General features: G+C 38.7%; 2 protein-coding genes across 2 annotated transcripts in view; one reads left to right on the top strand and one right to left on the bottom strand.

The window, feature by feature from the left end:
* Nucleotides 1–18,383, top strand: part of LOC108091173 — a 57,007-nt gene that overhangs the window by 10,667 nt on the left and 27,957 nt on the right.
* On the bottom strand, nt 5,901–7,266 carry LOC108091175 (endocuticle structural glycoprotein SgAbd-8). The gene is made up of 3 exons (XM_017190225.1): nt 6,919–7,266; nt 6,139–6,348; nt 5,901–6,075 (listed from the first exon to the last, which is right to left on the bottom strand). The coding sequence occupies exons 1-3, from the start codon at nt 7,182–7,184 to the stop codon at nt 5,967–5,969; spliced, it is 585 nt and encodes a 194-aa protein (XP_017045714.1). The 5' UTR covers nt 7,185–7,266; the 3' UTR covers nt 5,901–5,966.

Below are 18,383 nucleotides of genomic sequence, written 5' to 3'. Positions count from 1 at the left end.
TATTGTTGGCAATAACGTGGAATTGCCTTGTCAGTCAGCAATCTGCGAGAAATGAAGGCTCACTTGCTGGAAAAGTCTTAAGTAGCTTTCCCTTACCCCCACCACAACCCCCACCCCTCCATCCCCGAAAAACTTCACCTTGGATAGTTCTATAAAAGGCGCAATAAAACGAGTTAATTTCCGACCTAAGTACCCAAAAACTTGCTTCAACTTCAAGGAGCTTAACGCTTACCTACCCCTATTTCTCCTACAACTTTAATCAAACACACATGGGCGTCGCCAGAAGGGGGATAGGGGAAAACTAAGGGGTAGGGGGGAGGGGAGGGGGGGTGGTTTGCATCCTCAACCCAGTTGGCGATCTAAATAATTCATGTCGGCAGCATTCGTTCTGGGCGCTTTTTAGCTTGGAGAGTTTTCTGCAACATTTTCAACTTGTTGTAATACATTCAAATGAGTCTGGAAAATGGGGGCTGGGGAAAGAGGTGAAAAAGGGGGTTACTGGGTGGATAGGAAGGGGAATGAGGAAGGGGGGCCAAAGAAGGTAAAAGGGGGCAAAGATGTATGGAAAAGTGGGCGTTCCACAACTACATACAAACACACATGAGAGAAATCTCAAGTTGTACACGCAAAAACCTTTAAAAAAGAGAAACAAACAATTCCAAAAAATTACAACCCAGCGAGAATTGCGGGGTGGGAAGGGAGAAAACTCTTCTCCGCACAGTGGAACTGGGGGAATATTGGCTGGGGAACAGGGGACTCACTCCAGATTATGCAAAACAAACTTTCGGAATAGCAAACTTTAAGTTTTCTAAGTGCTAATGCTTGGCGGAACATGGCTTATTAAATTCTATTTGCATTGCAAGTTTCAATTTTGCTTGAAACACTTTTGATGGCCTAGATTTTAACTGATTCATTGCATACAATTATGGGAACTTAGGTTTTAGTTGGAAATACTCAAATAAATATATCTATCAAAATAGCAATACAAATTTGCTTTTTTTTTAAAGCAATAAATGAACTTAGAGTTTATGTACATATCTCGATTTTTGATTAAATTTGATTATTAAAACACAGACTAAATGTAAATGGAACGAAATATCAGTTTGATGAATTTGCTTCCTACCTGAAATTTCAATTGATCCCATTGATAAAGATATTTTAAAGGCTCTTCTGGGTTTTACACCTATATCCTTCTTTTAACTTCTTTTCCAATTATCTGATGCGTGGGATTATATAATGCCCTACTAGAATACACCAGATTTAAGTTTTTTATCCACCGTTCGGTGAAATCGGCGACGTCATGCCGTTGACTTGAGTGTGCCATTCACTACACTTTACTTCACTCCGCCCGCCGCATTATTCGGCGCACTAAATTTATGTGCGCAATTGTGCTGAGTTGTGTGAAACGCCCCAAACACCAGCAGGATATTCTCTATGCTCCCCACATCTCGACTTTCCTCCTCCTTCACTGCAGCATTTGGAATGTATTACATGGCAGTGCCTTTGTGCTGGTGATGCGCGATGCACTGCAAGAAAAGCTGCAGTAAGTTATTGCAAGAAGCTTTCAAATGTAAATGATTACTTTTAAAAATTGTATAACATGTATTTATGTCTCATGTTATTATTATTTAATATAAACCATACGTAGATATTATCTTAATCTCAATAATATATAATGTGATTACAACCGTAATATAATATGATTAATCTTAAATATATATAAAATTATATATATGTACATATATAAATTTTGGCCTCAAAAGCTGTACTCTCCTGCAAGCGCTTAAATTTTAAGGGCTTAGACGTTGATTTAAATTTCTCACAGTGCAAAACTGTTCACTTTCGTTAGTGGTCCTGCCTGGGTTCCCGTTGCCCCATTCGGATTCTCCATTTGTCGCCGGTCTACAGTTACATGGGATCCCGTGGATTCGAGCGCGGCACCTTCTTTATCCTGCGGGTCGAAAGGTCCTTTGTGTGTTATTATTCAAAATCCAGTCAATAATGCGAAACGCGATGCTAATTTATTATACCAAATACGCAACAAGATGCTCCTCGCTTTTATGTACGGAAATTTTATATTTTCCAAATGCTTGGGGTTTGGGTTGAGTGAGTTGAGAGGAGCAGTTACAATTACGCTGAGCTCGAGGACCCGAGGAATACCGTTAGCAGTTAACGCGAGTCCCTCGGTGGCCAACGCACACATATGCAAATGATATATACGCACGCATACAAGTGTGCAGGGGGATATACACATACTATATACGATATATGCATATTGGGGTTGGGGATTTCGTGTGCTGGCTGCTTTTCAATTTTATCCCTTTTATTGGCTCTGCATTTGTTCCAGCTGCTTAAAATTCATACGCAAATACTTGGTAAAAGTTTTTGGGGTGTGAAAGGGGGGCGAATCTGGGGGAGGGGAGGGGAGGGGGCTTAAGGAGATTGGAGATCGTCCTTTGGTCCATAAGGTCTCCCGTCAACCAGCTGCCAAAAGTTTCCTCGACGCTTTGTGCAAATTAGTTTATTGGAATTTCTTGTTTCTTTTTTTTTCATTTCGCTTCGATTTATTTCCATCCGAAACGAATTGAAAAGAGTGGGGAATTTTTTTCGGTATGTGCGTAAAGATTTATAGTTTTCCGAAATCCTTGCGCTTATTACAAAGTTTTATAGTTTTTTATTCAATTTTAAAAAGTTTTGGAATAGTCAAAGTTCAAAAATTAAATTACTGAATATTACTACGAGGAGTTCATGGAAAACCATATTTTAAATGCAAAATAAAACCGAGTAAAAGTTCATTCCTCTGCTTGAACAAAAGGCACTTTAGTTAACTCCATAACTTGCTAAATTTATAATATTACGTGTTAGCCACAGTGGGCGCCAAGAAGTGGGGGAAAAGGGGGAGACCAACACACACACACACACACACACAGACTATTAAAATTTTAATGAAAATGATGTCCGCTGGGACGGGTAACAACGTTTTCGCATTGCCAATGAAGATGACTCACCCAAGCTGGAAAAGCGGGGGGCTTTGGCTAAGGCTAAATAATGTAACTGCTTAAGGGGGCGGCGGGGGAAATAGCGGAGGAAAATTGCGGGAAAAGTGGGGAAAATGTGCGTGCAACTGCCATATCAATATCAACACACACATAGCGTAGCACATCGAAACGCAGGTGGATTAACATTGAAATTGACTGACACAAACGCAAGGTTCTGTTTTCTCAATTTTTCCTAGGGGCGAATTGGCACGCAATTATATTCACATGTGCTAAAAACTAACTTAAGTTTAAGTTCACTTGTGGTCAAGCTTTAATATCTTAGATAACAGATTTTCTCGTAAAAGTTGTCCATAAACTAAATGTTATTCCTTATCAAATTAAGTGCAAAAGTGCTTGAAAACGTGTATAATATCATTGGTTATATTAATTGTGAATAAGTCAAATATTATTGGTAAACATTTCATTCATTTATTTATCAACGATATTATCAACGATTTCATAAATGAAACTTAAATTTAAAAAAGGTTTAAAAGGGAACATATAATTGTACAAATATGACACTATACAAAATGATTGTTAACACCGCCGAACATTCATTTCGAAGGTGAAATTTTCCACCTGAAGGCGTTCGCTGTTTACTCATGCCATTCTGTATGATTTTAGCATTTTCTTTGGCATTAAAACTTGTTCGAAAGTGTGTTTGCCCCTGGCAAATGTCAGTACCCCCCGATCCCCCCTAAAAACGACACCCCTGTACCGCTCAAGCCACCCTTCCCCTTCCATCGTTTAAGGGTTGCTTCTCCGGTTCTTTCTTCGTTTTTTGCTCGCGGCACAACGCCAAATCCGTTTAAATTTATGGCGTGTCATTGTTTTGGCATAAAATTAAGTGAGTTCATTGAGGTTGGAGGGGGTGGAAGTGTAGTTAAACATGCACAGACATGCATGCAAATGATTGCAGTTGCCACACCTCCGACAACCTCTGATTTTACCACCCTCCACCCCCTCGCGCCCATCGAAGTTCGAAGACCCAGTTCACATGTTAATGAAATTCAATAAGCGCTGCCTACTTTCGGGCGTTTTTCAGGACGATGCCTGTTCATAATGGCCGGTCCTTGTACACTTAAAAAAAGATTTTCAGAATGGGGAGAACTTTCAACTATCTATACATATATTGTGAAAACATTTAGAGAACTTATTGTCTGACTAGAATTCTACGTTTAAGAGGTTCCCAAATATTTAAAATAATAAATTGGCTTTCATAACCAATCATATAATATGTAGCTTTAAGCAAACAGTATGTAAATAAATAAATAACATTTTAACTTGAAACATGATAAATAAGTAATTTATTCGAATATGTATTTTGTTTTGAGGTTGAAATCTCTCAAACTGAAACGATAATTTTGTCTTGTGCATTTCCTTAATCCCAGTCTCTCCCAATTGCAATTTCCCCTCATCTCCGGCAATTGTTCATCTTGCCGAGCGAGGCCGCAACATGGAAAATAATTTATAAAATTCATAAGCGCCTTTAATTTATGGGAACATCCTTTTTCCTTCGCCCCACCACCACCCACTTGCTCCTTCCTCTTCATTCCGGGAATCCCCCTGATGCCCCCGAGCAATTCTGTGTAATTTTAATTAATGCTAAAACGGAATGCGAATGCTAAACGACCAAGCGACGGTTAGAAAAAGACGAAGACACGAGAATAGCTTGGGAAAAATCAACGAAAACAATTCCGAAAAAAAACGAGAGAACAGAGAAGAAAGTTCAGAGACAATGCGAGAAGGAAACTTGACAGTAAAGAGTGGAATGGGAGAAAAATAAGGAAAAGCGCTGGGAAAACTGGGGACATTTACATTTGAAAAGGCTGTGAAAGGCTCAGCGCTTGACGTTTTTTTATTCCCTTCTGCTTGGGGTTTTTCCTCTCACATTTTTCCACAAGTTTTCAAATAATAAGAAATCATATTTTGTTTTGCTACGATCTAAATTAGGTTTTGGTGGAAAGTTAAGAGCAAGGGAACTAAGTGTTGAAAAAATTAAACTGCTGAAACATTATTTTTAAATTTTATCAAAACAAAATGGTTTAAGATCCCGAACATTAACTCATTGAAAATGGAAATGAAACACTAAAGTTATTTAACATTCCGAGATTAAATATTCTTATATAGCTTTAATAATTTTAGCAAATACATATATTAACCCTAAACTAAATTTAAAAAATATACCATTACCGTAAAGTGCAATAGAAAACTTTATTTTTCTCACCTTTTTCTCTCAACATTTTTCTTTCTTGATGGTGGCTTTAACTCAAAGCTTAGACTTGGAGACAAAAATAAACAGAGCCTCAGACGGTTGGGAAAAGTTGGCTTTACTTATGATTAATGCCAGGCGACAATGGCCAAAAAGTTGGGACTTTTAGCATGAAAGGGGCGAAAAAAGTTAGTAACGTGGCCAAAATGGGGATTGAGCTTGTTTTGATTGCAGACTTTAACAGCTTAACTGCATATTAATTCACCCCTTCCAAACAAATCTCTGTTTGTATTGAGAACTTATTTCGGTTTTTGGCCAAAAGTCAAAGTCCACAAACAAAAAATAAAAGAGGGAAACAGCAAAGAGGCGTGGCTATATGTTCTTTTTGGCAGCATTTTGTGGGCGGGGCCCAGAAGTTGTTCACTTAAATTAGCTACAAAGGCGGTTACTTGTTTTTCGTATTTTTATGGGTGCGAATTTAATATGTATATCCAAATACTGGATGACAGCGATTTAAGTGGGGAAAATATTTTTGTTTTGAAGAAAACATAGATGTAACTCTTTAATATTAATATTATTTAATAGGAATTGATTTTGCCGAAAGAAAAAAAGGGAAAACTTGTTTATTTTCCAATTAGGGCTTCAATTTATTGAAATTTATAGTACAAAAATTCGATTGCTTATCGTTTGGCTGTCCTTTCCATCGGTGATATCCTTCAGTAGTGTCTACGCTGGCGATATCCTGGGGGCAGATAACGGGTAGCAGGAGCAGGAGCAGCGATGTGCGACGATCCTCGGTAGCCACCAGCTCCATAAGAGCTGCGTCTAATATTTGAATTTAATAAGATATTAAAGATTTATATTAGATATAGTGATTTAAATTCTCACCCAGCTGGGGCAGCGGGAACCGATGGAGAAACGGGCAGGTGGGCTCCCTCGGCATGGAATCCATTCTTGTCCGCCGTGTAGTTCACCGTGTACTGTTTGCCATCGTCTCCGGTGTAGGAGTACGATCCCTGGACACCCAGGGATCCGTGGGGCCAGCCTCCACGGAACTCACCGGTCTCATCGCGGTGGATGCCATTGCCAGTGTCGAAACTGTAATACAATTGTTTATTATTTCAAAACATAATATTCAATTGAAATTAATCTGATTAAAACGAAATTTACATTTAAGGACTATCGATTGTATATAATTTAAAAAGTTTGGCTTCTTTATCTTTAAATGTTTCTAATGATTTCTGTTATTCTTTTTTCGAAAATACATAATTTAAGAAGCAGTTCAATACTATCCTACTATCTTGAGTTAGTTTTATTAAAAACATAAAGATCTATAGATGTGTTAGCTTTCTTGGTTCGATTTGTTTTGGTTCTTTCTTCTTGAAAAAGAACCATTATTATACGAGCCAATAAAAAATTAAACTTATAAAAACAATCCTGATAGCGATTAAAAATAGTTTGATGTACTTTTTTTTTGTCAAGTTTTATAGAAAGTTAAAAATGATCTCTGTTTTTAATAATATCCCTTATAAAGGGGTTAAAATATTTGAAAACCATGTGAATAAAAAAAACATGTTTTTTTTGTCTAAAACATTTCGAAATTAAGAGTTATTAAAATTTTGTTTTGAAGATTTTAATTTTGATTTTTTTAAAGCCTTGCCAACTTACCCAAAGTTGTAGTTGCCATTGGCGTCGCTCTGGTAGTCGCTCCTCACGATGGGGATCTGCGGCTGCTGCTGGCGCTGGAATCCAGAGCCAGCACCACCGATGGCGTGTCCTGCGCCAGGACGAGCGTGTCCTTGCCCGCTGACGCCGTGGTAGTGCAGCTTACTGGCCTGCGGAGCGGGCAAGTAGCGCTGGCTGAGACGCCCGGCCAAAACGATCGAGGAAAGGCCAAAAAGCAGAACGGCAACGGTCAACAGAGGTCGCAACATTTTCTCGCTTCACAAATCACAGATCACAGGTCACTTGAAAAAAATAATATAGAAGAGTTGGATGCGAATTCTCGATCTGGGAACGCTCGAACGGCAACTGCTGGTGAATCCGCTGAGGCGATTTGGTTTTATAGCCAACCCATCAAACACTCACACTCCGACAAACATTCCATGCTCGGCTTTAATTGTTTTCTGTTCAACTTCTTCGTTGCCTTTTTTGCCGATTTTTTTTTTTCACTTGGCTGAGATTTTTTTTTTGGTTTGTGTTTGTGTTTGCGTTGGCCGTTTAATTAGCCAAAGGCAGACGCGACCAGCAAACAATTTTTGGAATAGTTTTTCGAACCCCTCAAGGCCCCCGCCAGCGCACCCCCTTTTATTTTTTGTGGTTGTTCCCTTTTCGGTGGGTGAGGCTGTGGTCTCGGTTTGGGTCTGCAACCCGCTGAGTGGTGCATATTGGTAGTACATGCCACTTGGCACTTGGTCAAAATGCTGCGGCTTAACTAATTATAGCAACGGCAGAACAGGGGCGGAGAAAAAGGGGTGAGAAGGGGTCAAGCTTTTCGGGTTGTCCTTTACATCTGACATGCAGCAATATGCACACTCGAGATTTTCTATAGATATAGTTTTGTAAGAGAAAGTTTTAGTGTATATGGGTTTCAATTGAAGTTCTACTTTGCTTAGATAAATTCAAAATCAATGGACTATATTCACTTAACTAAATTCTAAACAGACAGATTTCTTAGTGCTTTTTTTTATAGATTTATAAGTATGTATCTTTTAATACTTTTTCAATTTAATAAATGGCTTAAAATAAGAAAATCTAAGGGACAAATACAAATTCTATGCCTTATATTTTCCTATTAATTTATAATCCAAAAATGTATTCCTCATAAAGATTTTTTTAGCCTATAACATTGTTTGACAGTTTTCTAATATTAGATCTAAAGAGATCCGCATTTCTGTTCCCCATTTTCCCCTCGTGAGAAGTAATCTCGGATCTCCGCGCCTGTCTGCTATTAAAGGTAGAATCATAAAAAAAAAACAATAAATGCAAAGAGAAAAACACTTTTGCGGAGTTCCGGTTCGCGATTCGCTGGCTCGAGTGTTTGGGGCTACCCAAAAATGCCCTCACTTGAGGGCCATTACAACAAAAGTCGCCGCTCGATTCTGGCAAAACAACTCGAGGGGCTTCAAAGTCGGCGGTGATGATAATGATGTTGATTGGTATCAGTGGATGTTGATGAACAGTTGATGATGGGGGGAGAGAAAAGGCGATAAAGATCGATGATATTGGATGATGTTGGAGGGCCGAAAACGGTAGCAAAGTTTGGTAAATTCTTCAATGGATTTGTGTATACATCTTATGGAAATTAATAGGTGTTAAAACGGCGTGTGTCCGCAGAAGGTTCAAAAGTTCAGGGTTGATGATCTATGGACTTTAATAAGGTTTGTCATCATGTGTTCCTACCATGATTTTTTTAAGCCTTTTAGAGCGAAAGTATAAAAGAAGGCAACAAATAAATTCACTACTTAGAAATAAAATCAATTTATCAAAGATTAAAAAATCACGTTTTACTTTAGTGTGACTGAAAATAATAAATGGGTGTGAAGTCGATGGGGGATCCTAAATGGATTGATAAGTTCAAGGCTTAGCCATTCATCTTGGCCAATATTCAGCTGAGTCAGTTAAGTTTTACTTTCCTCGTTTGTTCGCATCACATTTCCTCCCACCGATAAAACCATTCAACTGGGATTAATGTTTATAAATACTTTTGCAGCATCATCATAACTAGATGTTGGATTGCAGTTGAACCCGAAAATCGAAATAAAAACACGAACGAAACTGGTTTTTGCGCGGCTTATTATGTTAGGATTTCCCAGCGTAGAACATACTATAAATTGAATTCTTCTGACCATATCCGCAATTATGACGATAATCGCGTCGAATTTGTTATTGTTTGAGGTGTTTAATAATGCTTAATAATAAACAGCCAGCGCTGCGAAACTTCATTAATTAATAATAATAAATGATGAACTAATCAAATAAAAGCGTGAAAAGTGAAGCTGCGATATTAATGATGCTCGAGGCGCGGATCACTCATTAGTTGCTTTATGTCAGTTAATTTTAGCATAGTATTTTGTTAGTTCAGTGTGACCAGTCCCGTAATGAAGTACAGTCCCCCTAAAGATGAAGTACAGCCACATCAAATGCTAAGCACAAGTGCACACACTAAAAACAAAGTACATACACACCAATTGAACGCTTCAGTGGCGCCATAAAGGGCAAAATGCACAGTTAGCCGCGACACTCGCTAATGGCTCCTCATTATGTTCCATTAGCGGTGACTGTACCTTGTCCACAGCCCGTTACCCGTCCCCCGTTCCCATCCATTTTCATCTTCAACTCTATCGCTCTCTTTCTTCTGCTTCTGCCTCTGTTTCACTCGATGGCTCATAATTTATGCAGCTTGGCAAAGTTTTCGTGTAAGAAGGTATAGCTTAAGCGCTTAAGCGGATGTAATGCCAGTCGCAAATGAACTTGTAATTTACAATGCATCTGACACTGACAACTGACAGGTGACTGTACCCAGGTTCTCGATGCTTGTACTCGTTTTTTTCCTCTGCAGCTCTTTGGCTGACAAGGGGTACTTGGTCATCGTTTCGGATTCTTGACTGGACTTAATCTTGGGTTTTAAAGCAAGTCGGTTATCTTTGATGGTGATGGAGGGGATTTGCTAATAGTGGTTATGGTTGATAAAGCTTAAACGTAGTTTCAAGTTCTAAGAACTTGATTGTTCTTGAGCCCTTTATTTAACCCAAATGCTTTAAGCAGTGTACTGCTTTTAATATAATAAAAATATGGATTTAAACATATGTTCTTTTATTCAAAAGAGTAAAATTTATTTTAAAAATTTTAAGTATATAATCGGCCTACTATTTTTGTAGCAGTACCTTTGATTTATCGAAGGCTTGGTTTATCCCCTTAAAGTTCACTCGTCTGTGGCTAATTGAATCATGAATGAAACTGAACTGCAATGTGTTCGTTTTTTTTCCATTTTCAATTTTCCGGCAAATTCAAGTAATCGCCTTAAAGGAATGTGGATGGAAGGCAAAGGGAGGAGTGCGGGGGAAAAGTAAACATTTGCCTAGGCCAGGAGCATGTTTCACTCCCAGTGTTCCTTGCAGGATTCGATGCTTTCGCGATAAGAACTTCAGTGACGTCGGAAAGAAAAAGGGGGATGGGAATGGCCTGTCATCGCTCTTATCGCGCTTTTTCCTCCTCTTTTTGTCCCCATCGACTTGTTATTTCCGTTTATGATTTTTTCCTTTGAACTTTTCGTACTTTGCCCAGCAAAAAAAAATGTCAAATTCAGCTATTTGTTTAATTGAAAATAAAGAATAAGGTCTGCAGGCCCTCATACGGGGCGTGTCCAATTGTTGTGTGTCATTAATTTAAATTAGAGCTCAGAGCTTCCCTGATTTCCATTTAACATCGATTTGCTACTTCACTGGATTCGGTAAATGAGAATGGAGTTGGGAGTTGAAAGCCGGCAGATTATGTGATCAGCTAGATAAAATAAACTAATGGGGGAAATATACAAATACGCATCGTCACTCATTGAAATTTAAAACCCTGTCTTCCTTTTTAGTGAAAGTTTAATAATATATCTAATAATATATTTTAAATAATTCTTTAATAAATTCCTGGTTTTTTATCAGATTAGTTAATTAAATTGTTTGACTGGTAAATTCTTTTTCTGGGTTTTTAAAATTAAATATTTCTCACACTAAGAAATACTAAAATTTAATATTCTTATAAGTACCTTCTTTTGTTTGGTTTCTCGCCGTATCTGTTTTCCCATCCCCTTTCCCGTTGCCAGAAGTAACTTTAACTTCTTGCTTATCGCCCTCAGCCTGACAACAATAACAATTTGTTGCTAATGCACATTGCTGTTTGCTTAACCCACCCACCCACACACACACACAGTCCAACCCCCCGGCACCTTTTTATTCGACCAAGCCCCCCTCCAATGTTGACTTCCCCGTCCATGAATGGCTGTGGGAACATGAGCCAAACTACTCATTAAGCCAACTTTGGCGTTTGTCCATATGAAACTTAAGCGATTTGTCCAGAGTTCAGGGAAAAAAGGGGGAGTTGCCCGGGTGCCAGGGGTGGGGTTTTCCAAGGGGGATGGGGAGGGGCTTATCCCCAGTGCTGTGTTTGATTAAGCAATTCCAGGCGGAAATTAAATGGACACGCAAAACAAACTGTGAGCTGGAAAAGCTGCTTCAAGGATCACAACCAGCCAAAACCGAAAACAAAAAAGGGTCATCCTGAGGGGGGAGAAAAGGGGGATGGGGAAGGATACAGGGGCTGCAGTTGGGCAGCTCTGACCCCCTTGGGCTCGTCTCTATCAAACTTAACTGAGCAGCGCTCAAGTGAGAAGATTAAATCGCCATAAATATTAACTACAGTCGCTTCCCCCATTCGAAACGGGGCTAAATATGCGTGGTGGTGGTGGGTCGGTCCATGGTTCCACCGAAAGGTAAGACAATTCGAAAGCGCTCGCCTTGATTTAGCACCGGAAGGCACGCACACCACGTGCCCCGAGTTCAAGTCCCCTGGACTTTCATCCTAAGCTAACCCCTCCCACACCCCCCCATCCAACGCAACTCCATTTTGCACCTTCGCCCCTGGGCAGCGGGCAAGTGTACAAATCAAATGATTTATTGGACCACGGTCAGTTGTTGTGGCATGCGAATTTGGAGCATCTCGCGTGAGAGGGCCACCAAATAATTGAAACGTACGTCTGTCAGTCCAAAAAAAAAAAGAAACATGGCACAAGTTGGGGGATCACTGGCGGGAGGTGGCATCCACCTGGTGCGGAAAATTCGTTTTGAGGCGTCTGCTAATTGGTGGCGGGGTCAAAGGTGGTAGGGGATGTTCCAGGGTACTTCATTATATGCTTTGGTTTAAAGAGAAACTTTTTTTCAGCGAAGCACAAATACCGAGTCTTTGATAAATAAGCTTTAATTTATTTTGCATTTGTTATGGTCATTGGATCCTGACTTCTTACATATTAATTATTTCATCAGAAAAATTAAATAAGTTGCCATGAATCCTAAATTTATATGTCTAAATTTAGTTAATAGAAGTAAATAGAAATTAAATATTATTTTTTATATTTACTATTTTTAAACAAATTTGTTTTTAAGCAATTTAAATCTTAAGAAATTATAAAAAAAACTTCTTTGTTGATCAACATCAGATATTATAAAAACTTTTATAAATAAATATAGGCATAATAAAACATACAATAAAAAAATTAAAGATTTTGCTTAAGTAAATTAAATTTGGTTCACATTTTTTTTTATGAGGCAAACAATTTTTTACAACTTATTTTTCTTTTAAGTTTGATTCAAGTCATTAGGCAATAAAGCTGATGCATAATCAGATTTCAACTGATTTCGAGCATCCATCTAAGGCATCCTCCTGCCCCCACTCCACCCCCTTCCTATGGCCCAGCTGGCATTCAGGAATCAACCCCATTTTCAGTTAGTTAATTGCCAATATTACACAAGTGCCACATCCAGAGTCGCAGCTCTCTATAGTATGCTATGCTTGCCGCTCTACAGATCCTTCGGATCCGTTCGGATGAGCTCGGCTTTCTTCGTATAGCTGCGGTCTCTTGAGGACTTCCTCTCTTTCTCTCTCTTTCGCTCTATTCCCGGTTACAGTATATTTGCTAAGTCCGCAGTCAGCCGGTTTTGTTAATAATTTTTAAAAAAAATCTGATTTTCTTATTTAGAAAGCAGTCACTAAAATGAAAATTTACAAAAAATGTTGCTAATAAACACTCGGGATATTTTTTTTTACTGGGAATAAAGAATTACCAAGAATTTCCAAACGCTTTTGTTAGATTTTCCCTTTTTGTGCAGGAACTTTTACCGAGCACTGCGTGAATCATTCGAACTGCCACTTTGCGCAGACTCCGGGAACCGGCAACGCCGCAGGGTGGCAGCGCGCATCTCTGTTGTTGTGCTTTCGGTCCTTCTCCCGAATCCTTTTCGTTTCCTCGTCCTTCCACTGCCCATTCTTTCGCTCTGTTGTGGGTGCCGCCGCACGTGCCGTATCCGCATCCGTGGGCTTGTTGTTATACCTGGTACTTGTAGATTCCTGGGGTATGTTGTATTCCTTGGGATGTTTGGATCTTCACTAGGAAATGTATGTTCTTCCTGTAGGGATTTCAATATTTTATTGGTGTGGCAAACGGTAGTTGGTCAGGATAGAATTGAAATCACAGCTTGCAGTTAATGACTCATCATGGATTTTTAGTATCCATGCTTTGAAATCACAAAAATGTTTACTTCTAATTGGTTCGTAGACATTAGCACCCTAATTGATAATATGGGTTTATATAAACATGGCCCACGATTTTTAAGAACAATAAATATGATTTTGTAATAACCCTCTAAACTTGGTTTATTCTATTATTGAGTAACGGGTATCTAAAAGTTTTGACACCTGGTATTAGCTTTCTCACTTGTTTTGCTTTCTCTCCGGTACTCTTTCTTACTCGAGAGGGTTGTTCCCAAACAGGGAGAGCGACAGAGTGCCATCGGTGGAGCAGCAAAAAGGGACAGAGAGCAAATGACAGAGAGAGGGAGCGAGTTGCGAGGCGACTTGGCGGCTGTCGGTGAAATTGCCGTTAGTTCAGCATCAGACTTTCCAACGCACGCAACTGCACGCAGAAAACGCGGGCGTCGCTGTCACGTCGCCGCTGACGGCCCCAAAACATATGAAAGCGAACAACACAAAAATAAACGTAATAATGTAAGGACAAGCGAAGACTCAAACACAGAAATCAAAGCGTGAATAGTGACTTGAAAATCAGCCTAAAAACTGAAATTTGTTGTGAACCATTTTTTCTAAATATTTTGTTGTTGTGAGTGAGCAAAACTCTCAGTGTAAAGTCAAAACACACACACATATCAGTGCAAACGAGGAAAGTGTTCTAGAGGTGAGTGATTTTCTGGGAACTTAAGAAACAAGACCCGATGAAATTAGGTGCTTTTGTTTATACTAAGGTGTTTAATTAGCGTTAATAAATAAGCGTAATTTGAGCTGATGATTAAGGCGCAAAAAAATTAATAATAATAAGAGGGCAAACACAAACACAAACAAACATGTGCGCAAGTCAACGTCGTAACATTGCGAAATTGATTTTTCATCCGTAGCGGTTCTTTACTCTCTCCGATAGGAAGAGAGAGAGAGAGAGAGAACGGTAGAGAGAGCTGGAGAGAGTGCTGCCAAACTGTCTGGTAGTCAACCTGTCACGGCAACAACAAAACAACCCAACAAAAAACAGCGCCTAATCAAAGCGGCGCGTTTTGGCAGCGACTTTTGCCGCTGCTTTCGTCATGACCTTCATGACTCATCGTTTTGGGGGAAGGCCCCCACATTACAAGTGCCCCTCCTTCGCCTACTTCTCTCTTTCTTTCGCCTCTTGTTGTTTTTGATCCACTTTGCTTGCCTGCGCATTTAATTAAATTGTCTTTACATATTAGCCGCATCAAATTGGAGCGCCTGTAATTTATAGTTGACCCATTGTGTTCATTAATTTTACCTCCGTTGCCCGCTTTTTTTTGCGTTTTTCTGCGTCTTAGCCACACCTTTTGTCCTGGGCATTGTTTTCGTATTTTTTTACGCGTGCTTGAAAAAATTTTATTTTAGTTGGAATACTATGTAGCATACTTTTTTGGAGTTTTGGCAGGCTCATTTGGAAAATGTGAAAACGAGATCTGATTTATATTTTAAAGTGCTTACATGTGTTCAGCATGATTAACAGGAACATTACCAAATAATAAGCTTATGATCTATAATAAGCGTTCGGTTAAAAACTTACACATCTATCAGATACCTGTGTTAAAAATTTGCACATCTATTAGATACTTAATTGTGTTCTGTTAAAACACATCTATTTATCGTACTATTATTATTATGTACTTATTTAAGATCATGTTTTGTTGCAGAACAATAAATTAATTTCAAATTCGAAATTCAAAACAATTTTTTTAGTGCACATCAAGCGTTTTCAATAAAACTGCTACATTTCTCTACTAAATAACAAAAAGTTTTTCCCCCGACTTTGAGCGAAAGCAAAAACTTTTTGCATTTAAACTCAGTTTAATTTAGCTCGAGTATTTTAATTTTTAGAACTTTGGCCTGTTTCATCCGAATTGCGCTTAAATGTTTTTTATTTGAAGAGTTTTTGCCAGCAGCCAAAAGGGGCGGAACGGAGGGTCGACAGCGGTGGTGTCAAGTTTTAAGCCTTTTAATGAGCCTCGAGGTCGCCTGTCAAACTTAATGAAAGAGCTCCAACAAAAAAATATGCAAATGAATTTTCCAAAAATAGCACCGAATTGGGAAAAAGTTTCTCCTTTTCGAAGGCGTTGCTGGGTTGAATCTCCGGCTTCTTTTGGAGGGTTTGATGCCTATTCCGCAAATAGAGTTCGCAACCCAACATAAAAAAATGAAATCAAAGAGCAAGAAGCCCATTTTTTTCCTCCTGATTTCCCTTATCTTTTCTGGTCAGACGTAATATTAACAAATGGCTTGGCCATCAATTTGAGGCTTATTTAATGTTCAACAATTGCCCAAAAAGGCAACTGTCGCATTACTTATGCCAGGCACTGTCAAATTATATAATCCTACTGAAAAGTACGTGTTCTTGGAGAACTTTTTGCATATAAGGACATGAATAATAAATTATAAGAAAATAAGGGAGAGAAATACACGTCGGTGTTTCATGAAGTGATTTTCCGCAATTTTCATGCAGACGTCTGCGGCTCGAGATAAAAAACATTTTAGGCCCAGTCTATTGTTGTCAAAAAGGGGGAGGTACGAAAAATACTGTCTGGGGGCTAAGATGAGATGAAAATACTCCATAAAAGAAGCAACAGAACAGCCAGAAGCCGCTTAGCAGAACAGCTTGGACTTGGAACTCCCATCCAAAGGAATCGTCTTACTCACGCTCTTGTTACCATCTCTTCGCAGCCCACAAAGAAAAAATGTCTAAATAGTGTTCGATTAAATTTTTTTTTAATTAGCATATAGTTTTTGTGTGTTGTTATGAGTCTGCATATTTATTTTAAAATATATTGGAAAGGTTTCCAGAAGTAATAAAAATTTATAGGACATCTGAGTATATTTAATTATGAAAATAAATAAATATAAATAAATTGAACAAATGATTAACATATAATTTTTTTTTAGTATAATACCAAATTCTGTTCAACATATATTAAAACGTTGTTATCCTTGAAAATAAGTAATTTTTTGTTGTGTATTACTGCCTTTAACATAGACAGTCGTCGCATTTTTGCGCTAATGATTAATGGCTGTCGTTGTGCTGGGAGTCTATCTGTTGTCCTCGCCTCCGGCTTAAAAATGCAAAACTCTCGGAGTTCCAAATGCCACCCCCTTCCCAGGATTTTCCACCCGCTTCCTATGCTTTCCGCAATTGTCGATTGCAGCTGTTGCAAATCTCAACAGTCAGTGTTGATAAATGCAGGCGGAGCGTGTTGTGTTGACATTTGTCATGGGTCTTAAGTAACCAGCTTATCGGGTCTCAATCTCAAGGTGTTTCCTTCTTGCTTTTCCACCTGCCCACCCACTACTCCTCATTCTAATTTTCCTTGCCTTTTAAAAAGCGATACCTCCCTAACCCACACAGAAGTTAGTGTTGTAAACTGCTTTGTAAGTGTCTGTCATTCATTTGGGTTCATTAGTGGCATTTGCCACCTGACAGCGTTAGAGTGGAAAACTTGCGTCCCAGCGATAAACCAAATGAAAATTGACAAGCTCTCACACACGTACACGCGTAGAGTGTTTATATAAATAAACCGGATGACAAAAGAAAATTCGAAAGGCAAAGAAAAATATGTCTTGGAGTTGGGCAGGAAACGCTTACGGAATTTTAAAATGCTTCAACTCATCCTTTGTTCGCTTTTCGGTTGGGAGTCCCTCCGAAAAAACCCTGACAGGTGCCAGAAAAAGGCAGAAATCAATCGATTGATTAGGCACTTCCATTGTCACTTGGAATGTGAAAGCAGATATGGGAGTTCCCATACAACAAAAGTAAAGGAAAAACATTTTGTCATATAACTGGTAGAGCAAAGGCTCTTAGTATTCTTTAATCCAAGATCCACAACAATAAATGTTTTTTGTATACCATTTTAAGTCAATAACTGTCGACGGAGTGGTGATTTAATGATTCATTAGTTTCACAGCTGAAATTACCTTATATCCGACATCTAATGACTTTATGTTAATTAATTAAAGTGACTTTTTGCCTAAACAGAGCACGCCTTTGTTTTATTACCCAACAAATAGAATGAATCATCGTAGTGTTTTCCAGACTGATGACTGAAGCCAATAGCTCAAACAATTATTTCATTAAAGATTATGAGGTTGCGTAATCATTTGATTGTTGAGTGATGACATTTTCTAATTGTGTTTGAAATAAGCTGATTAAAGCGTGTAAAAGCAGGGCGTTATTTTTGCAAAATAACTGTGCGTTAGGAAGGAATAAGTTGAATTCAGTTAAATAAATTACATTTTACTGTCAGGTATTCAATTTAGTTCTGGTTAGTGGGATAATAATTATAATAAAGGTATTAAAATGAGTATAACATTGTCTTTACATAACCCAATAATGCTACTTCTACCCAGTGAATTTAAGTACCCCCAATAAACCAAGTCGTACACCTGCGAATATCAAGATATCTGTTACCAACGGTGGCTACACCTTCATAGGTGTAAATAATTTCCCGCTTAGATAGATGAGCTCATCACGTATTCAACGGTTCATGATACATATATTTTGTGTACGGGGAGAACATTACTTTTTCAATTTCAATTACGCACCCTGCACTCCCCAAAGGTTCCGAAAGGAAATCTTTTGGCTAATGCCTCCCAAGTGTAATTCGGGGAAATTGCGTTGAAAGGTCTCTCCAAAACTTACTTCATACATATGTATATTTATATATCGAGGGGTAGAATAACAACAACAAGAACAACAATTGGCGGAGTGGTGGAGTGGGGATGTAACACGTGTAACAACAAGTGTTAAGTCAAACACCTTTGTATCACCCCCAATGCCACTGGCCAGTGCAATTTGTCATTTGGTAAATGAA

Source organism: Drosophila ficusphila, unplaced genomic scaffold, assembly GCF_018152265.1.
Source record: "Drosophila ficusphila isolate 14025-0441.05 unplaced genomic scaffold, ASM1815226v1 contig_197, whole genome shotgun sequence".
Classification (NCBI taxonomy): domain Eukaryota; kingdom Metazoa; phylum Arthropoda; class Insecta; order Diptera; family Drosophilidae; genus Drosophila; species Drosophila ficusphila.
The sequence above is the reverse complement of the archived record's forward strand: the minus strand, read 5'-3'. Positions and strand labels throughout refer to the sequence as shown.